Source organism: Oncorhynchus keta, chromosome 4, assembly GCF_023373465.1.
Source record: "Oncorhynchus keta strain PuntledgeMale-10-30-2019 chromosome 4, Oket_V2, whole genome shotgun sequence".
Classification (NCBI taxonomy): domain Eukaryota; kingdom Metazoa; phylum Chordata; class Actinopteri; order Salmoniformes; family Salmonidae; genus Oncorhynchus; species Oncorhynchus keta.
In genome coordinates this window covers 60277463-60300495 of record NC_068424.1, presented here as the reverse complement: position 1 = coordinate 60300495, position 23033 = coordinate 60277463, and the positions used below count along the sequence as shown (strand labels likewise).

Below are 23033 nucleotides of genomic sequence, written 5' to 3'. Positions count from 1 at the left end.
TATTGTTTGTCAGTACTGTTTTATGTATTCAGATTAAAATAACATATTGTAATAGCTGTCAGTCCTGTTTTATGTATTCAGATTTAAATAACATATTGTGATAGCTGTCAGTACTGTTTTATGTATTCAGATTAAAATAACATATTGTGATAGCTGTCAGTCCTGTTTTATGTATTCAGATTTAAATAACATATTGTGATAGCTGTCAGTACTGTTTTATGTATTCAGATTTAAATAACATATTGTGATAGCTGTCAGTCCTGTTTTATGTATTCAGATTTAAATAACATATTGTGATAGCTGTCAGTACTGGTTTATGTATTCAGATTAAAATAACATATTGTAATAGCTGTCAGTACTGTTTTATGTATTCAGATTAAAATAACATATTGTGATAGCTGTCAGTACTGTTTTATGTATTCAGATTAAAATAACATATTGTAATAGCTGTCAGTCCTGTTTTATGTATTCAGATTTAAATAACATATTGTGATAGCTGTCAGTACTGTTTTATGTATTCAGATTAAAATAACATATTGTGATAGCTGTCAGTCCTGTTTTATGTATTCAGATTTAAATAACATATTGTGATAGCTGTCAGTACTGTTTTATGTATTCAGATTAAAATAACATATTGTGATAGCTGTCAGTCCTGTTTTATGTATTCAGATTTAAATAACATATTGTGATAGCTATCAGTACTGTTTTATGTATTCAGATTAAAATAACATATTGTGATAGATGTCAGTACTGTTTTATGTATTCAGATTAAAATAACACATGGTGACAGCTATCAGTACTGTTTTATGTATTCAGATTAAAATAACATATTGTGACAGCTGTCAGTACTGTTTTATGTATTCAGATTAAAATAACATATTGTGACAGATGTCAGTACTGTTTTATGTATTCAGATTAAAATAACATATTGTGATAGCTGTCAGTACTGTTTTATGTATTCAGATTAAAATAACATATTGTAATAGCTGTCAGTCCTGTTTTATGTATTCAGATTTAAATAACATATTGTGATAGCTGTCAGTACTGTTTTATGTATTCAGAGTAAAATAACATATGGTGACAGCTATCAGTACTGTCTGTGAATGGAATTACAGTATATTGTATATTCCATCTTGACATTTTATAAATATAAATTTTCAGGTACCTAACAATTACAAATTGTGGAGGGTATGCTATGGTACCTATATCAAGGTGATTGTTGAACTGAATAGGGTTGTGTGTGTGTGTGTGTGTGTGTGTGTGTGTGTGTGTGTGTGTGTGTGTGTGTGTGTGTGTGTGTGTGTGTGTGTGTGTGTGTGTGTGTGTGTGTGTGTGTGTGTGTGAGGAAAAGGAAAGGAAAAGAGAGAAAAGAGAGAGAGAGCAACAGAAAGCAACAGAAAGACCCACACAGACACAGCCGGAGAGAGACAGAGACAGACACAGACAGACACACACACAGACAGAGAGAGACAGAGACATAAACAGAAGGACACAGACAGAGACAGCGAGAGACAGTGAGAGACAGAGACAGAGAGACAGACACAGAGAGAGAGACAGATACAGAAAGACAAACAGGAGACAGAGAGCTCTTACCCTGAGGTAGTTGAGGGTGAAGTTGGTCAGCCCCATGCGGGTGATGTTTTTGGAGAGCTGTTCCAGAACCTGGGGGTCTTGTGCCTAAGGGTTGGGGGGGCAACATACAGTTTGCATTAATATTAACTACTAATATTCATTTGTTAGAACTCTTTTATATAATAGACGTCTTCAGTCTGAAAATGCTGTGTATTGACAAAACAAAAGACAGATGAGAAGCCTAGCCTGGCTCTGCGTCCATTCAAAATCAAAAACACACTAATTCCCAGTTGAATCTTGGTGTAGAGAAATCAGGGAAGATGGATGATGGTAAAAAAAAACACATCTAAAAATCTGTTTATCTTCGAGTATGATTTGAAATTGGAAACGAAATATCAATATCAAGAAGCCACCTGACTACAGCTTAGTGTTGTGAGAACCTGTGACTCCAAGAGATGTCAAATACTTTCTCATCTATGGTCATCAACAACTACATTGAATACCCATTCAAAAATTCAGTGTCAGAATACACTAGCCTTTAAAATACCCACAAAACTGTCCCACTGGGCCGACGTCAGCTCAACGTCTAGTTTTGATTTACATTTGGTTGACTAACGTGAATTGAATGTGAAATCAAAAATAAGTTCAGAATTTCATTGAATTTAGGTTAAAAGTTGGGTGAAAAAAATATGAAATGGGCCTCCTGAGTGGCGTAGAAATCTAAGGCACTGCATCGCTGTGCCAGAGGCATCACTATAGACCCGGGTTAGATCCCAGGCTGTATCACAACCAGCCGTGATCGGGAGTCCCATAGAGAGGCGCTCAATTGGCCCAGCGTCGTTCGGGTTAGGGCAGGGTTTGGCCGGGGGGGCTTAACTTGGCTCATTGCGCTCTAGCGACTCCTTGTGGTGGGCCGGGAGCCTGCAGGCTGACCTCGGTCATCAGGTGAACAGTGTTTCCTCTGACAAATTGGTGTGGCTGGCTTCCGGGATTAAGTGGGCGGTTGTTAAGAAGCGTGGTTTGGCGGGTCATGTTTTGGAGGACGCATGACTTGACCTTTGCCTCCTGAGCCGGTTGAGCGGTTGCAACGATGAGACAAGATCAAAATTGGGGAGAAAAAGGAGACAAAATACAAATTCCACATTGATTTGACACCATCACATTTTATATTTTGTATGAAATGATGTGAAATCAACACTGATTCAACCAGCTTTTGCCCAGTGGGGTGAAACTGTGAAATACCCACAACACGTATTTTTCCAATCCAAAATGTGTGCTTTTACAAGAAATTAATGTTTGAAAAAAAAAATTATGTTTAGAATTTTATAACAAAGCCTGCAAAATGTGCGTGTGTGTTTGTGTGCGTGTGAGCACATACATCCATGTGCATGTGTGTATATGTGTTTGTGTCTATGTCTGTCTGTGAATGTCTGGGGGCAATGTGCATGCACACATGAACTAGCACAATTGTGTCTGTCTAAATTCAGTCTTCTCACTTCCAGTCCGGACTCTCTCTACACTTTTCATTAGTCGAGGCTATGATCAAAAGAGCTAACTCACTTTTACACATCACTCGTATGCCTGTGAAATATCCATCCAAGGCCCACAATACCCTACTCTCCTGAAATTAGTGGGAATACCCACAGGGGCCAATTTAATCGGGTGTGAATTTTATATAAAGATTTGGCAAAAAGAAGGAGGCTGGCTATTCAGGGAAAACTACTTCTTAAATACACCTTTAGGCCCACAGGGCGGAAGAAAAAGTTTCAGTGTTGCACACTTCGAGGTAGGTGTGTTTAGGTTATGATAGGTGACATACAGACAGGGAATGTATTTGATGGAAACATATTCATGATATTAGAGTATGACTAGAGTATGACTGTGCACTACTGAATATAATATACTATGTATAACGTATGGAACTATGACAACCTATAAGTTGCTCACTTCACTGCCATTCCCTCCGTGTGACTATTATGTTCATTACACTGGAATTAAACAGATTATTCAAGTGACCTTGTTATTTATTTTGCTCAGGCAAGGGTCCTCTTTCATCCAAGCCTTCCTTTGATGTCTGCAAATAAATTGGTTTTTAAAATCCCTCCAAATTGGGACACTTTCCAAACTGCTTTGTATAGCTTTTAAATTCATATGCTTATGAATAGCGTCTAAGTGTCTTGGTGGAGTTGGGCCACTTAGGAGCCCGAGGAAGAGGACTCTCATTAACATTCGAGAATAGGATACACCTGGATGGAAAATGTGTGGGTGGTGATTGGCGCATGTTGATGATATCAAAACATAGAGTTGGATAGAGGGTATATGTTTGCATCTTGCCATAATGGCTTCTGTGACAGCATGGGCATCACCCTCTATCCAGCATAGGCATCACCCTCTATCCAGCATAGGCATCACCCTCTATCCAGCATAGGCATCACCCGCTATCCAGCATAGGCAGCACCCGCTATCCAGCATAGGCATCACCCTCTATCCAGCATAGGCAGCACCACCTATCCAGCATAGGCATCACCCTCTATCCAGCATAGGCATCACCCTCTATCCAGCATAGGCATCACCCTCTATCCAGCATAGGCATCACCCGCTATCCAGCATAGGCATCACCCGCTATCCAGCATAGGCATCACCCGCTATCCAGCATAGGCATCACCCGCTATCCAGCATAGGCAGCACCACCTATCCAGCATAGGCATCACCCTCTATCCAGCATAGGCATCACCCTCTATCCAGCATAGGCAGCACCACCTATCCAACTCTATGTGGTACATTTGTGTCGCCGTGCAGTCGGCCCATGTTGATGATGTCACACAACTCACGTGCATGGCCAGGATGCTGCGGGGGATGAGTTCTCGGTATTGCCGGATGGTGAAGTGCCAGGTCTTGATCCTCATGAGGTCGTCAAAGGCAAATTCAAGAATCAGTCTGCCCTCTGTGCATACCTGTCCAACAACAAAGATGGGGAACACTTTATCTGAAGGGGGTATACATAAGGCATTCATAACACCTGCATGAGAACAGGCATGACACCTTTATGAGTCTTGTAGTATCATTCATAACAACCTTTGTAACAAATGTAGGCCTATAATATTCAGCTTCATTCAAGAGCGCTTTTAAAATAAAAGGCCCTTAGGATACAGTATACTACGGTTTACATCACCTTCAAAATAATTCCCCATATTGATGTATTTCTTTTACGATCAGTCATTTTTAGCTAGCTGGCACGCGGGCGTCTGTTTATTTGGGTAATCATTACAGGGATCGATTCTTAATACTCAGCAGGATGTCATTCACTTTGGAATATGTTGAAGTTGTATGGAATTGGGCAGGCTATGATTTACTCCGTCCTTATTCAGCTGTTCTGTCCTTGTTCCTCTCATTCCTCACACTCTCTTTAAGATGATGTTGAGAGGAGTGTGTTTACGGCAGAGACACAAGAACTTTGGGTCAGAGAGAGTTGCCAATTAAGAGAGAGAGAGAGAAAGAAAGAGAGAGAGGGAGAGTGTGCAAGAGAGGGAGAGAGAGAGAGAAAAAGACAGAGGAGTGTGCGAGAGCGAGAGAGAGAAAGAGAGAAAAATGTAGAGTGTGCAAGAGAGAGAGAGTGAGTGTGCAAGAGAGAGAGAGAGAGAGTGTATGTGTGTGGACGAGTATGAGAGAGCCAGAAAAAACACACACACATTCGCCCCCTTAGACAAATTCAGTGTTGTCAGGGTTCTTGCAGTTCCCAATGTTTCGTTGCTGTGGCAACCAGAGGGAGGGATAGAGCGAGCAGCAAAAAAAAATCAGCTGATTAGTTGGCATGGCAACAGAAAAGATGTAATCCCACCAGACACTCTAATCAATGCCCCCAGCACAGATGGTCTCCCGAGGATCAACAAGAAAGAGGCTGGCGGGCATACAGGCCTGGTCACGTGGTATCACTCCGCCACAATGGAAAAAAAGAAAAAGTAGAGAAAAGGGGAATATTTTTTCCTCTACTAGCTCCTACCATTGAATATATGATTTAGGGCATTCTGGGGATGTAGTATAGTCTATGCTACTTGGCTAAAATGTGACGATGTTTCTGTGTGCCTTGATAGTGTATTCATGAGTTATTCTTAATATTGGGATTAAGAGTCGGAACTACTTTTTGATAGTTATCGAGCTTAACGGTTAGTCATTGGAGGGATGCTGTTCAGGCCGATAATGCGTATGTTTTTAGATAGATTAATGCGGATTAGACAGAAGCAATGTTTTTTTTTAATTATCAGAAGTGTTTAATGGACAATGGAAAGGGCTTTCATTCTAGTTTGAAAATCATTCCAGCTGCTTCTCATACTATTAACCTCCAGCCACAGTGCAAAAATATGAGTTTAACAATACTGGCTACAGAGCTAAGTGAAATTCTGTATTGCTTCCATTGGTATTAACACAAAGACCTACACATGCTAAAATATGTTTTTAAACATCATGAAACCTTTTCATGGGAGTTAATAAATGATACGGGTTGTTTGCCTCTGGGGGTACACTTGAGCCAAAAGAGGTCCCCTAAATGGACAGAAATATTGTCCAGAAGAAATGTATGAATATTATATCATATGTGTACATAAACTGTACAGCAAAAATTCAAGCCAAAATGTGATGGAAACAATTAAAAACGACACCTCTATGATATCGGTTGGCTAAAGTGGCTTGTTAACAAAACCTTTAGTCTTACAACACGACACTTCACAGGACCGTACGAAAAGTAGGGGCAACGGATGAAAATCCTGGTCAATAAAAACACTGTCCATAAAAAGGTAAGGCCCCTTGGAGGGTCCCCATTGATTTAAGATGCCTGTAATAAATATTGTGCACATTCGCTTAGCTAAGGGATCTCAACCACATATTCTGAGAGTAACACAGCATCCCATCATTCTCTACTGTATAAGATGCAACTGTAGGCCTTATTCATAATGGATTAGGTTTATATATCAATATTACTGAAAGATGATTCATTATGAATAAGGGCATAATAGAGCATTAATAAGACACCTGTTACATGTAGTTACATTATAAAACATCATACATTCATTATGTATTAGGCTGTAATACAGTTAATAACAGGAAATACATTCTATAGTCAAGTGTTTATTGTATTAGGCTGTAATATACCGTCATTACACTGATATTATGTACCAATTCATCAACCATATCAATTCAATTTGCCTTTTGCTTAAACAGTTTACACAATAAACAAATTAAAATGAACAGGAGAGAGATAGAATCAGTGCCTGATAAACTAGGCTGGCTTTTTTCTTCTGTCCCCACAGGTAGCGATGGTCCACTGGGCTACAGTAACAAGGATCTTAGCCCAGATGCTATGATGCTACATCCACAGAGCACCCACCTGGTTCTTCTGTCCCCACAGGTAGCGATGGTCCACTGGGCTACAGTAACAAGGACTTTATCCCAGATGCTACGATGCTACATCCACAGAGCACCCACCTGGTTCTTCTGTCCCCACAGGTAGCGAGGGCCCACTGGGCTACAGTAACAAGGACCTTGGCCCCGATACTGCGATGCTATATCCACAGAGCCCAGGTTTTTAATAACCTGCCCAGGGACTGTGGTTGAAAATTAGCCGGCTGGCTAAAACCGGCAGTTTTACTGAAAAGTTGATTAATGTGCACTGTCCCTGTAAAAATAAAATAAACTCAAACAAACTATAGTAGGACCTGCTGGGTGTTGAATAGAGGTGCTGGGACACTATAGGGGTACAGCAGGGGGTACCATCATCCAAAAACCGACACTCCCGCCTCACACGCACACATACACACACATGCACACATACTTCGGGTTTACACATCCAGATTACTCCCAGTGGGATTGCAGGGGTTTTTCCCTCTGGAATAGAGAAGCAGACGGGATAAGGAATGGGGGGATGGAGGGAGGGGGGTGGAGGAGAGGGAAGAGGGAGGAGGGAGGAGGAGAGGGAAGAGGGAGGAGGGTGGAGGAGAGGGAAGAGGGAGTGAGGTAGAGAGCTCATTGAGATTCAGCACTCCAGAGCCAGAAGCTTGGATGGAAGCTCCCGGAACGTGCTCTGTTAGTGGAATTTATTTTAATTAACAAAATTTCCCCTTCCTGATTTTGTTAAAGCTTGAATGGGGTGGTTGGTTGAGAAAATATCACTGCAATGAAAAAAGGGTTCCAAAAGGGTTCTTCGGCTGTCCCCATAGGAGAATAGGTTCTACATGGAACCCAAACGTTTTCTACCTGGAACAAAATTGGTCCCCCTATGGGGACAGCCGAAGAACCCTTTTGGAACCCTTTTTTATAAGATTGTATGGTATACACCTAACATGGTGGCCAGGTTTTATGATAACACTGTATTGTGGGTAAAATTGGACCAGCCTTAAAATCATGGTGTGTGCTTCAATGCAGTGTTCATTCAGGGCACAAGGAATTTCTGTAGCTATTCTCGCTAGCATGAGCCTCACTTTAAATTTAAAAGACAGTCTGCAGAACCAGATTCCAATGCAGTTTACCATCTGAATCAGGTAATGCTAGATACTCCTGTTAAGAGACACGCCCAACATGCACTATATTTTCTTCGGCTTTGTGATTTAAATATATATATATATATATTTTTTTTTTAAATATATACTCTTATGGCATGGATACAAACTTGAAATAAATATTTCAATTTGATAGTGAACTTCATAAAATCACATACGATCTTGGTGTTTTGGTCACAATGACAGCCTTGCATTGTATACAGCCTTGCATTGTATACAGCCTTGCATTGTATACAGCCTTGCATTGTATACAGCCTTGAATAAGTCACAATGACAGCCATACTGATACAGGAAAAAGTAGTCATGGCAGGGGCTGAAAATGGGTATAACATTACGTTTGCCAACTTGGTCTCATAGACTAGATGTAACATAGTAAACAAAAATCTGGGGCGCTAAAATTAGTATGATATGTTACGTTTGGTATGGTTACATAAGACAGAAGGATACTTAAAGGAGAATTTCCATATTTGTGAAATAATCTCATTTTTTTATGTAAATGGTTTGTTTTAGAAGGGTCCAGACACTTTTGGCTTGTTTTTGAGAAACGTATCCCAGCTGCGATTCACTTCCTCAGTGCTCGTTGTGCAGTATCAGGGATCAACCTACATCCCTATACTGAGAGCGTGTCCATTTCTAAAAGGACATATTTAGGTGTTTTTGGAGCTTGTCTTCTGCGTGCCCTGATACTGTACAACGTGCAATGAGGCTGGGGAAAGGTTCTCAAAAACAAGCCAAATCACAAAAAAGGAAGTGCGTATAATGCGAATGTCTAGCAACCCAAAAGTTGCGAGTTCAAATCTAATCAACTTTAGCATTATAGCTAATTACCAACTTCACAACTACTGTTTAGCTACTTTGCAAATTCTTAGCATGCTATCTAACCCTTCCCCTAACCTTAATCCTTTAAGCTTCCTCCTAACCTTAACCCTAACCCCTAGCCTAGCTAACGTTAGTTACAACAAATTGGAATTTGTAACATACCATACGTATTGCAGTTTCATAACATAGTTACACATTGACATTTGGAACATATCATACAAACTGCAATTCGTAACTTATCATATGAATAGTAATTCATAACATATCATGCCAAATGGATGATGGACATCCACAAAAACATACCATTCTAAATGGAGTGTCCACGGATTTACATACAGAATAATACGAAATCCTGTGAGATCAGTTTGCCGCCTGCAGCAGCAAGCGCTCAAAAGAAAAGGAAATGCTTTTAAACTATGTGATTAAATGAGTCTGTTATCAACAAATTGACTGTTTTAGGCTATTGTATTTTAATCAAGCAAGATAAATAAATGTCAAATCACTACTGAGTGAATGAACAAAATCATTTTGGAACAAACGCTTCCAGACATTTAAATTCTCTGTCAAAATCAACGTGTTAAAAAGACAATTCATGACGTTATGGTTAAAGTTACCACTAAAGTTAAAGTTATCAGAATATTGGGCGTTCGCCTCCCGGAGATATTTTGCCCTCATCCTATGGCAAAGTTTTCCAAACTCAATCTTGGGGGCCCCCCCTGGGTGCACATTGGTTTTTGTCCTAACACTACACTGCTGATTCAAATAACCTATTCATCATCAAGCTTTGATTATTTGAATCAGCTGTGAGTGCTAGTGCAAAAAAACAAAACGTGCACCCAGGGTGGGCCCCAGGACGAAGTTTGGGAAACCTTGCCCTACAGTACTGAAATGCAAACACCAGCTAGTTGACATAGCGCCATCTCTATGCACTTGTTGATGTCCTCGTCCCACTGGAACATCCAACTCCTCCACTGTCATGTCAGAGTAGACCACCGTTGTCCCAGAGAACATTCGGATGGACTACCTCCAAATCAACTCTCATCTGACACGCCAGGGCTGTCCCCTCTGTGTGTCCCAAGTCGTTTCCACTGAGGTGGATGAATATGATATATTCACGATCACACCTCGCCTTGGCGAGAGAGAATATTTCAAAACCCTTTCACTGAGAACAGCTCATCCATATTTCACACTCCTGTAGTCATCTAGCCAGCTCCATTGTTTAATCGCATGGTAAATATTTGCTTCAGTTTTTGTTTCCTTGCTCTCACCAATTTGCTTTGAGCAATGATCAGTAGTATTATGAGCTGGGATCTTATCAATAAATGAAACCAATAAAACCCACAACATTGGGAGGGTTCACAAGGAGAGCACGTGTTAAACTGTATAATAATGATACATAATCACCTTCCATGGAAATTAAAATATATATATTTTTAAATCACATTAAAAAGAAAAAAAATATGTTATAGGTGAGAATAGGCATTGGTCTAAAGCTGAAAAAGTAAGGAAATTCACATGAGCACCACAATGCCTATTCCACCCATGCTCTACCAAGATATTCCAGCACACAGCTTTGACCTACTACAGTATGTTGGTATTGTACTTCAAACTATGAGTAGGCAGGTTCTTCGGATTCAAACCTTCTCAAACATCCTAATTCATACTCAGAGGGATAATGGACCTTACAGTGTCCTGCTTTTACAATTATGTACACTGATATATATATACAGTATATATAGGGAAAGGAAACCCCACACCCTTACTCAGAAGGATAATGGACTTTACAGTGTCCTGCCTTTACAATTATGTACACTGATATATATATATATATATATATATATATATATATATATATATATATATATATACACTGCTCAAAAAAATAAAGGGAACACTTAAACAACACAATGTAACTCCAAGTCAATCACACTTCTGTGAAATCAAACTTTCCACTTAGGAAGCAACACTGATTGACACTAAATTTCACATGCTGTTGTGCAAATGGAATAGACAACAGGTGTAAATTATAGGCAATTAGCAAGACACCCCCAATAAAGGAGTGGTTCTGCAGGTGGTGACCTAAGACGACTTCTCAGTTCCTATGCTTTCTGGCTGACGTTTTGGTCACTTTTGAATGAGTCTACAACCCACACAAGTGGCTCAGGTAGTGCAGTTCATCCAGGATGGAACATCAATGCGAGCTGTGGCAAGAAGGTTTGCTGTGTCTGTCAGCGTGTCCAGAGCATGGAGGCGCTACCAGGAGACAGGCCAGTACATCAGGAGACGCGAAGGAGGCCGTAGGAAGGAGGAGCAGGAGGAGCACTGCCAGAGCCCTGCAAAATGACCTCCATCAGGCCAAAAATGTGCATGTGTCTGCTCAAACGGTCAGAAACAGACTCCATGAGGGTGGTATGAGGGCCCGACGTCCACAGGTGGGGGTTACAGCTTACAGCCCAACACCATGCAGGACGTTTGGCATTTGCCAGAGAACACCAAGATTGGCAAATTCGCCACTGGCGCCCTGTGCTCTTCACAGATGAAAGCAGGTTCACACTGAGCACATGTGACAGAGTCTGGAGACGCCGTGGAGAACGTTCTGCTGCCTGCAACATCCTCCAGCATGACAGTGGCTCACCACTAGGCTACCTGTCACGCTCAATGTATTAAACGATATCATAACCGCCATCGATAAAATACAGTACTGTGCAGCCGTCTTCATCGACCTGGCCAAGGCTTTCGACTCTGTCAATCACCATATTCTTATCGGCCGACTCAGTAGCCTAGGTTTTTCTAATGACTGCCTTGCCTGGTTCACCAACTACTTTGCAGACAGAGTTCAGTGTGTCAAATCGGAGGGCATGTTGTCCGGTCCTCTGGCAGTCTCTATGGGGGTGCCACAGGGTTCAATTCTCGGGACGTCTCTTTTCTTTGTATATATCAATGATGTTGGTCTTGCTGCGGGCGATTCCATGATCCACCTCTACGCAGACGACACCATTCTGTATACTTCTGGCCCTTCCTTGGACACTGTGCAATCTAACCTTCAAACGAGCTTCAATGCCATACAACAATCCTTCCGTGGCCTCCTACTGCTCTTAAACGCTAGTAAAACCAAATGCATGCTTTTCAACCGATCGCTGCCTGCACCCGCACGCCCGACTAGCATCACCACCTGGCTGGTTCCGACCTTGAATATGTGGACATCTATAAATACCTAGGTGCCTGGCTAGACTGCAAACTCTCCTTCCAGACTCATATCAAACATCTCCAATCCAAAATCAAATCTAGAGCCGGCTTTCTATTTCGCAACAAAGCCTCCTTCACTCACGCCGCAAAACTTACCCGAGTAAAACTGACTATCCTACCGATCCTCGACTTCGGCGATGTCATCTACAAAATAGCTTCCAATACTCTACTCAGCAAACTGGATGCAGTTTATCACAGTGCCAACTGTTTTGTTACTAAAGCACCTTACACCACCCACCACTGCGACCTGTATGCTCTAGTCGGCTGGCCCTCGCTACATGTTCGTTGCCAGACCCACTGGCTCCAGGTCATCTACAGGTCTATGCTAGGTAAAACTCTGCCTTATCTCAGTTCACTGGTCACGATGGCAACACCCACCCTTAGCACGCGCTCCAGCAGGTGTATCTCACTGATCATCCCTAAAGCCAAAACCTCATTTGGCCGCCTTTCCTTCCAGTTCTCTGCTGCCTGCGACTGGAACGAATTGCAAAAATCTCTGAAGTTGGAGACTTTTATCTCCCTCACCAACTTTAAACATCTGCTATCTGAGCAGCTAACCGATCGCTGCAGCTGTACATAGTCCATCGGTATATAACCCACCCAATTTACCTACCTCATCCCCATACTGTCTTTATTTTATTTACTTTTCTGCTCTTTTGCACACCAGTATCTCTACCTGCACATGTTCATCTGATCATTTATCACTCCAGTGTTAATCTGCTCAATTGTAATGATTCACTCCTATGGCCTATTTATTGCCTACCTCCTCATGCCTTTTGCACACAATGTATATAGATTATTTTTTTCTACTATGTTATTGACTTGTTTATTGTTTACTCCATGTGTAACTCTGCGTTGTTGTCTGTTCACACTGCTATGCTTTATCTTGGCCAGATCGCAATTGCAAATCAGAACTTGTTCTCAACTAGCCTACCTGGTTAAATAAAGGTGAAATAAAAAATGTATATTTTTAAATTGGTAATTTATTTACCTTTTTACTGTATATTATATAATTCATGGATTATGGATTATGTTTAAATTCTCATAAAAGTGCGGTAAATGTGTACATTTTCCTGTTTCAAAAATATATTGTTCAAAACAAGCTGTAGTTACTTACTACTCTGCCCCTCAGTGACTGCCAGCAGCAGCAGCTCCACCTCCGTGGGTGCACATGCCATGCCAACATTGCTTGGACTTTTTTGCTATGAGGGGAGTTGCCCCAATGAAATTGCACGATACCATAGCATAAATTAGAACCGTACAAAGTGAATGGACCGTCCTTAGGCACTCAAATGTGCGTCTGCTCAGTCAGAACTTCTGGGTCTGCTTTAGTCTCCTCCCAATGATTCTCTCGTGCCGGACGGCTTTTTTCCGCACTTGAGACTAGATCCTGTGGTCCTTCTGTAGCTCAGTTGGTAGAGCATGGCGCTTGTAACGCCAGGGTAGTGGGTTCGATTCCCGGGACCACCCATACGTAGAATGTATGCACACATGACTGTAAGTCGCTTTGGATAAAAGCGTCTGCTAAATGGCATATATTATTATATTATTATTATTATTATCTGCTCTATCAGGTACAGATGGTGCTAAAGCAAAAAGCTAATTATAATTAACTTGGGAATAAATAATCATAACAGCCATGGAAGCCTGGGACCTGATAAACCGGACAACTGCAACCAACAAGAGTCAAAGGTGGGAGGGATACACAAGCTAGAACCTTCTTATTGCGTATCTGGTAGGACAAAAAAGCATTGCCAATTTTGTTTACCACCATGTTGTTCATAATGTTCTATTGTAGGTGACAAGGCAACATGTTGTGTGGACCAAAACAGCATCACAAAGGTTGATCAAAATAATTAGCCAGCTACAGTTATTTTGAGAAACATTGAGAAATATTTTGAAATAATTTTTGGTCAAATTAACCAGTTATCTACCTTTGACAGCTAGTATCTTGCTAGCTAGTTAGCTCCCATGCCAATTTCAAGTCTTTCTAAACTAATATCTGACTAACTCGGAAATATGAAGTTATGAAAGTTAACTGGCTAGCACACCATGCTTTGTGATACTATCCTAGCTAGCTATCCCGAGTTAAATCATGTGTTTTCACTTATTGTATCTGAATGCTTATTGCGTTCTCCCTGGTTTCCAGGGTTTCCACAAAGTCAATATCTATATTGTAAAAGGTCATGAAAACAACATTTAAGGTGAGGGTTAGGCAAAAGGTTAACAGTTTGGTTAATGTCAGGGTTAAGGTTATGTTTAAAATCACTTTTTAAGAAGAGAAATTGTAGAAATAGGTGGGCTTTATGACTTTGTAGCTATGGTAACAAGTGACGACCATTCTCCCTGGTGAACTCGTTCGTTCATGAGCTGGCTGCTTGTTCTAAATAGTATAATCTAATCTGTTAAAAACAGTGGCAGCATGTGCAGCAGTGGTTGCAAAAGTGAAATAGGTGTATTTATACTGTTGTTCAAATGCACAGATCGCTTTATATATCTTCTCAAAGAAACTACCGGTAGTTCAAAAAACGTGGCATTATATTTCTGTCCTGCTGCTTTGTTGACAACTCCAACCACCCCGCGCCCTGGGTATTCAGCCAATCAGCGGCAGCCCCTGGGTTAGGATTACAGACCTTACCTTTGTAAACATTGGTTTCCCATACTGGGTGACCATGGTGCACTGATCACAGTCCACAGTGATGCAGGAGTTGTGGAAAGACTCCTTGGAGTGTTTAAGGATGTAGTACAGGTCAGTGACTCCGCCCTCAAACACTGTGCTGAAGTAGCGCGGGATGAGCGTTCGTCCGATAGCTGAGAAAAAGAAAAAAGAAATGTATTATTTATAGTTGAAATATGAGACTAAAGTAGTGAAGGGTCTGTCCAATTTAAAAGAGGGAAAAAGAGGACAAATACATAATTCGCTCATCAAGTAATTGATTCATTTGTAGACTTGAGTTTTTAACAAACTAGCTTTTGTAGGATAACCATGATCTATGAAAACGTGTAGGTACCTGACAAAGACCTATAGGTGAATGGACAGTGTTACACCATGTATGCTAACTGGTTTTAGTCATTACTGATCTGCTTTCCTTTGTCTAGTTGTGCAGTGTCCACACAGTAACAAAACATTTGTTTTGCAAAATACAGGTTCCTTTACTTGTTTGACAGTCTGGTGAGAAAACTACAGGAAAGCTTAAATGTTTACTAGAGAATGCTAAAAGAACTCAAAGCGCAGGAACGGCGTGGATTTAGAGTTTGACAAAAACAAGAGAAAGAGAGAGAGAGAGAGCACAGGAGGAAGAAATATGTCAGTGTCTTTTGCCCTCAGGCTTCCTTTCTTCTCTTCCCTCTGTTCTCTGTCAACTAGTTCTCTGTTTAAAGGAATATAATGCAGGATATGAAAGGACGATGCTTTAGGATACACTGTGAGTATGCAAAACTGACAGGATATCTCTTCATCACGATATCACAAAACTATATCTCTTCATCACATTATCAGCTTGTCTGAGAAGTGAATGTGTAACAAGGAAAGGAGACAATGTATCTACAATAAAGTATACTGTAAATACTTGTTTGTGTTTATGTTCGAAGCAGCCATGTTGGAAAGGAGAATAGCAAAATATGAGTTCTTATTTGGGTTTGGGTTCCAAAGCAGACATTTTGGAAAAGAGAAAAAAGACCAAAAAGACTAAGAAAGAGAAGAATCTGAACCACTTTTGAATCAAAAAAAGCCCTGCATGTTGGAAATCTATCATCCTACTCTCTCTCCCTCTGTGAAACAAGCTTGTGATACTCTGCATTTTCTCTCTGTCAAATCTTCACTCTGTTGTGTGGAATTATGTTACTCTGTTCCCCAGAGGGAGCAAAGCTAGGGAAATAAAACTTCATTTAGAAATGTCCCCCAAAGACAGTAGTGGCTGAGGCTCCTGAGGTTATGACACTGCAGAGAGAGAGAGAGAGAGAGAGAGAGAGAGAGAGAGAGAGAGGGAGTGGGAGAGAGGGAAAGGAAGTACCCGTGACTGGCATGTTTTTTCAAATTCAATAATATCGGGCATGACTAAATAAAGATATAAAATGTTTGGCAGTGTGTGAGCCGTGGCTGGAGGATGGAGGGAGGAAGGGAGAGAGGGAAAGGAGGGAGGAAGAAGGAGCGTGAGCAGTGGCTGGAAGAGGGAGGGGGAGGGAGGGAGGGAGGGAGGGAGGGAGGGAGGGAGGGAGGGAGGGAGGGAGGGAGGGAGGGAGGGAGGGAGGGAGGGAGGGAGGGAAAGAGCTGCAGCCCCAAGTCGCTGTGTGTGTAAATGAGAGGTAGAGGGAGAGAGAGGCAATGGGAGAGAGAGGAACAGGTGGAGAGAGGAGATGGGAGAGAGGTAGAGGGAGAGAGAGGAGATAGGAGAGAGAGATGTTAGAGAGAGGTAGAGGGAGCTAGAAGAGATGGGAGAGAGGTAGAGGGCGAGAGAGGGGAGACTGGTGAGAGAGGTAGAGGGAGAGAGAAGAGATGGGAGAGAGGTAGAGGGAGAGAGAGGAGATGGGAGAGAGAGGTAGAGGGTGAGAGAGGAGGTGGGAGAGAGAGGACATGGGAGAGAAAGGAGGTGGGAGAGAGAGGAGAAGGGATGGAGAGGGAGAGAGAGGAGATGAGAGGAGATGGGAGAAAAAGGAGGTGGAAGAGAAAGGAGGTGGGAGAGAGAGGAGAAGGGAGAGAGAGGTAGAGGGAGAGAGAGGGAGGAGATGAGAGGAGATGGGAGATGTAGGAAAGAGAGATACCCAGATATGTTTCTAGCACACATTACCTACCCAGAGGCTTCAGTAGAAGGTTTGCATGAGGAGCCTCAACCAAAACATATCCCACAAAATAACACTGCACACCCCACCAAAGACACACTGATAGAGCGTGTAATGGCAGGCGTGGTAAACAGTTTACCATTTCAAGCTCCATAGTCCAATGTTTCCCCTTCATATTTTTTTAGGCGGAGTGCAAAGAGATCCAAAGCATCTGAAGTAGAGGTCGACCGATTATGATTTTTCAAAGCCAATACCGATACCGATTACTCGAGGACCACAAAGAAAGCCGATACCGATTAATCATTATTTGTAATAATGACAATTACAACAATACTGAATTAACACTTATTTTAACTTAATATAATACATCAATAAAATCAATTTAGCCTCAAATAAATAATAAACCATGTTCAATTTGGTTTAAATAATGCAAAAACAAAGTGTTGGAGAAGAAAGTAAAAGTGCAATATGTGCCATTTAAGAAAGCTAACGTTTAAGTTCCTTGCTCAGAACATGAGAACATATGAAAGCTGATGGTTCCTTTTAACATGAGTCTTCAATAGTCCCAGGTAAGAAGTTTTAGGTTGTAGTTATTCTAGGAATTATAGGACTATTTCTCTCTATACCATTTGTATTTCATTAACCTTTGACTATTGGATGTTCTTATAGGCACTTTAGTATTGCCAGTGTAACAGTATAGCTTCCGTCCCTCTCCTCGCTCCTACCTGAGCTCGAACCAGGAACACAACGACAACAGCCACCCTCGAAGCAAATCAAATTTTATTTGTCACATACACATGGTTAGCAGATGTTAATGCGAGTGTAGCGAAATGCTTGTGCTTCGAGTTCCAACAATGCAGTAATTTGTTTATTTTATTTTTTATTTCACCTTTATTTAACCAGGTAGGCTAGTTGAGAACAAGTTCTCATCTGCAACTGCAACCTGGCCAAGATAAAGCATAGCAGTGTGAACAGACAACACAGAGTTACACATGGAGTAAACAATTAACAAGTCAATAACACAGTAGAAAAAAAGGGGAGTCTATATACAATGTGTGCAAAAGGCATGAGGAGGTAGGCGAATAATTACAATATTGCAGATTAACACTGGAGTGATAAATGATCAGATGATCATGTACAGGTAGAGATATTGGTGTGCAAAAGAGCAGAAAAGTAAATAAATAAAAACTGTGGGGATGAGGTAGGTGAAAATGGGTGGGCTATTTACCAATAGATTATGTACAGCTGCAGCGATCGGTTAGCTGCTCAGATAGCTGATGTTTGAAGTTGGTGAGGGAGATAAAAGTCTCCAACTTCAGCGATTTTTGCAATTCGTTCCAGTCACAGGCAGCAGAGTACTGGAACGAAAGGCGGCCGAATGAGGTGTTGGCTTTAGGGATGATCAGTGAGATACACCTGCTGGAGCGCGTGCTACGGATGGGTGTTGCCATCGTGACCAGTGAACTGAGATAAAGCGGAGCTTTACCTAGCATGGCCTTGTAGATGACCTGGAGCCAGTGGGTCTGGCGACGAATATGTAGCGAGGGCCAGCCGACTAGAGCATACAAGTCGCAGTGGTGGGTAGTATAAGGTGCTTTAGTGACAAAACGGATGGCACTGTGATAAACTGCATCCAGTTTGCTGAGTAGAGTGTTGGAAGCGATTTTGTAGATGACATCGCCAAAGTCGAGGATCGGTAGGATAGTCAGTTTTACTAGGGTAAGCTTGGCAGCGTGAGTGAAGGAGGCTTCGTTGCGGAATACCTAGGTACTTATAGGTGTCCACATATTCAAGGTCGGAACCATCCAGTGTGGTGATGCTAGTTGGGCATGCGGGTGCAGGCAGCGATCGGTTGAAAAGCATGCATTTGGTTTTACTAGCGTTTAAGAGCAGTTGGAGGCCACGGAAGGAGTGTTGTATGGCATTGAAGCTTGTTTGGAGGTTAGCTAGCACAGTGTCCAATGACGGGCCGAAAGGATATAGAATGGTGTCGTCTGCGTAGAGGTGGATCAGGGAATCGCCCGCAGCAAGACCAACATCATTGATATATACGGAGAAAAGAGTCGGCCCGAGAATTGAACCCTGTGGCACCCCCATAGAGACTGCCAGAGGACCGGACAGCATGCCCTCCGATTTGACACACTGAACTCTGTCTGCAAAGTAATTGGTGAACCAGGCAAGGCAGTCATCCGAAAGACCGAGGCTACTGAGTCTGCCGATAAGAATATTGTGATTGACAGAGTCGAAAGCCTTGGCAAGGTCGATGAAGACGGCTGCACAGTACTGTATTTTATCGATGGTGGTTATGATGTCGTTTAGGATTCGAGATGGTCAGTGACCTGTTTGTAGACTTGGCTTTCGAAGACCTTAAATAGGCAGGGCAGAATGGATATAGGTCTGTAACAGTTTGGGTCCAGGGTGTCTCCCCCTTTGAAGAGGGGGATGACTGCGGCAGCTTTCCAATCCTTGGGGATCTCAGACGATATGAAAGAGAGGTTGAACAGGCTGGTAATAGGGGTTGCGACAATGGCGGCGGATTTTTTCAGGAATAGAGGGTCCAGATTGTCAAGCCCAGCTGATTTATACGGGTCCAGGTTTTGCAGCTCTTTCAGAACATCTGCTATCTGGATTTGGGTAAAGGAGAACCTGGAGAGGCTTGGGCGAGGAGCTGCGGGGGGGCCGGAGCTGTTGGCCGAGGTAGGAGTAGCCAGGCGGAAGGCATGGCCAGCCGTTGAGAAATGCTTGTTGAAGTTTTCGATAATCATGGATTTGTCGGTGGTGACCGTGTTCCCTAGCCTCAGTGCAGTGGGCAGATGGGAGGAGGTGCTCTTGTTCTCCATGGACTTCACAGTGTCCCAGAACTTTTTGGAGTTGGAGCTACAGGATGCAAACTTCTGCCTGAAGAAGCTGGCCTTAGCTTTCCTGACTGACTGCGTGTATTGGTTCCTGACTTCCCTGAACAGTTGCATATCGCGGGGACTGTTCGATGCTATTGCAGTCCGCCACAGGATGTTTTTGTGCTGGTCGAGGGCAGTCAGGTCTGGAGTGAACCAAGGGCTGTATCTGTTCTTAGTTCTGCATTTTTTGAACGGAGAATGCTTATCTAAAATGGTGAGGAAGTTACTCTTAAAGAATGACCAGGCATCCTCAACTGACGGGATGAGGTCAATGTCCTTCCAGGATACCCGGGCCAGGTCGATTAGAAAGGCCTGCTCACAGAAGTGTTTTAGGGAGCGTTTGACAGTGATGAGGGGTGGTCGTTTGACTGCGGCACCGTAGCGGGTACAGGCAATGAGGCAGTGGTCGCTGAGATCCTGGTTGAAGACAGCGGAGGTGTATTTGGAGGGCCAGTTGGTCAGGATGACGTCTATGAGGGTGCCCTTGCTTACAGAGTTAGGGTTGTACCTGGTGGGTTCCTTGATGATTTGTGTGAGATTGAGGGCATCTAGCTTAGATTGTAGGACTGCCGGGGTGTTAAGCATATCCCAGTTTAGGTCACCTAACAGAACAAACTCTGAAGCTAGATGGGGGGCAATCAATAACCAACAAGTAATCTAACTAACATTTACAAAACTACCCATCGTTCCACAAAAGCCGCGGGGGAACAACCACTCCAAGTCTCAGAGCGAGAGACATTTGAAACGCTATTAGTGCGCACCCCGCTAACTAGCTAGCCATTTCACATCGGTTACATCAGCCTAATCTCGGGAGTTGATAGGCTTGAAGTCATAAACAGCTGCTGGCAAGCGCACGAAAGTGCTGTTTGAATGAATGCTTACGAGCCTGCTGCTGCCTACCATCGCTCAGTCAGACTGCTCTATCAAATCATAGACTTAGTTATAACATGATAACACACAGAAATACGAGCCTTAGGTCATTAATATGGTCGAATCCGGAAACTATCATCTCGAAAACAAGACGTTTATTCTTTCAGTGAAATACGGAAGCGTTCTGTATTTTATCTAACCGGTAGCATCCATAAGTCTAAATATTCCTGTTACATTGCACAACCTTCAATGTTATGTCATAATTACGTAAAATTCTGGCAAATTAGGCGGCCCAAACTGTTGCATATACACTGACTCTGCGTGCAATGAACGCAAGAGTAGTGACACAATTTTGCCTGGTTAATATTGCCTGCTAACCTGGATTTCTTTTAGCTAAATATGCAGGTTTAAAAATGAATACTTCTGTTTATTGATTTTAAGAAAGGCATTGATGTTTATGGTTAGGTACACATTGGAGCAACGATACGCACCGCATTGATTATATGCAACACAGGACACGCTAGATAAACTAGTAATATCATCAACCATGTGTAGTTAACTAGTGATTATGATTGATTGATTGTTTTTTATAAGATAAGTTTAATGCTAGCTAGCAACTTACCTTGGCTTACTGCATTCGCGTAACAGGCAGCCTCCTCGTGGAGTGCAATGAGAGGCAGGTCGTTAGAGCGTTGGACTAGTTAACTATAAGGTTGCAAGATTGAATCCCCGAGCTGACAAAGTAAAAATCTGTCGTTCTGCCTCTGAACGAGGCAGTTAACCCACCATTCCTAGGCCGTCATTGAAAATAAGAATGTGTTCTTAACTGACTTGCCTAGTTAAATAAAGATTAAATAAAGGTGTAAACAAAAAAACAATAATTTTAATTGTCCAAAAATACCGATATCCGATTGTTATGAAAACGTGAAATCGGCCCGAATTAATCGGTCATTCCGATTAATCGGTCGACCTCTAATCTGAAGCTAATATATTTGGGTTTGGTGGAGTTGTGGATGGTAACAGAGCTAGAATGTGTGTGTGTGTGTGTGTGAGAGAGAGAGAAGGTATAGGTGTGTGCAAATTTATTTTTTGGTTCGATACAAAATGAATGGATCAGGGACATGGCGAGAGTCTTTACGAGCCTCAAGGTTATTCAAATGATGACCTCTTACAATTAACACCACTACAGTGACGGAAACCTCAAGCTCACAAATAAACACTCATTGATTTTGAAACATTTCCTCTCTCTCTCTCTCTCTCTCTCTCTCTCTCTCTCTCTCTCTCTCTCTCTCTCTCTCTCTCTCTCTCTCTCGTCGCTCTTGCTCTCTCTCTCTCTCTCATCGCTCTTGCTCTCTCTCTCTCTCTCATCGCTCTAGCTCTCTCAAATCTCTCTTTTTTATCACCAAGTTGATTGGCCCATCTTCAGAGGCGGGCACACGAGAGATAGGATTAGCTGCCGCTTGTTTGGGTGAACATGACGAGCAACATATGTCTCTCAAGTAATGTGTACCCAAACACGCAATTTACAAATAATTAACGGCATGTTAATTAGACACATTAATTCATGCCACTTTGTGGGATTGTTCCCCCCGTGAGTTAGTCCCCAGGACCGCTGCCAGGATCCTGAGCCAACAAGACGTGAGAGAAACAGTTTGGGCTCGGAGCAGAACGAGGGTTGTCTGGAAGGGGGCCGTTGGCTGGCTTTCTACTAGAAGGGGGGTGTATGTGCGTCTCTGGGTGTATGTGTGTCTGTGGGAGTACTGTATGCTGGTGAGAGGGATGTGCTGAAAATGGTGAGAGGGATGTGCTGAAAACGGTGAGAGGGATGTGCGGAAGGTGGTGAGAGGAATGGTCTTAAGTTGGTGAGAGGAATGGTCTGAAGGTGGTGAGAGGAATGGCATTAAGATGGTGAGAGGAATGGTCTTAAGTTGGTGAGAGGAATGGTCTGAAGGTGGTGAGAGGAATGGTCTTAAGTTGGTGAGAGGAATGGTCTGAAGGTGGTGAGAGGAATGGTCTTAAGTTGGTGAGAGGAATGGTCTGAAGGTGGTGAGAGGAATGGCATTAAGATGGTGAGAGGAATGGTCTGAAGGTGGTGAGAGGAATGGTCTGAAGGTGGTGAGAGGAATGGTCTGAAGGTGGTGAGAGGAATGGTCTTAAGGTGGTGAGAGGAATGGTCTTAAGGTGGTGAGAGGAATGGTCTTAAGGTGGTGAGAGGAATGGTCTTAAGGTGGTGAGAGGAATGGTCTTAAGGTGGTGAGAGGAATGGTCTTAAGGTGGTGAGAGGAATGGTCTTAAGGTGGTG

The 23033-nt window shown here is 42.4% G+C and overlaps 1 protein-coding gene across 4 annotated transcripts in view; it reads right to left on the bottom strand.

The window, feature by feature from the left end:
- LOC118379745 (LIM domain-binding protein 2) overlaps positions 1–23033 on the bottom strand; it is a 112488-nt gene that overhangs the window by 22487 nt on the left and 66968 nt on the right. For all 4 annotated transcript variants that reach the window (XM_052511675.1, XM_052511678.1, XM_052511673.1 and 1 more), the window contains exons 3-5: positions 14824–14996; positions 4404–4526; positions 1594–1677 (exon numbers count right to left, since the gene is read on the bottom strand). In XM_052511675.1, the coding sequence (XP_052367635.1) occupies positions 1594–1677; positions 4404–4526; positions 14824–14996 (380 nt within the window). The remainder of the gene's footprint in view (positions 1–1593; positions 1678–4403; positions 4527–14823; positions 14997–23033) is intronic.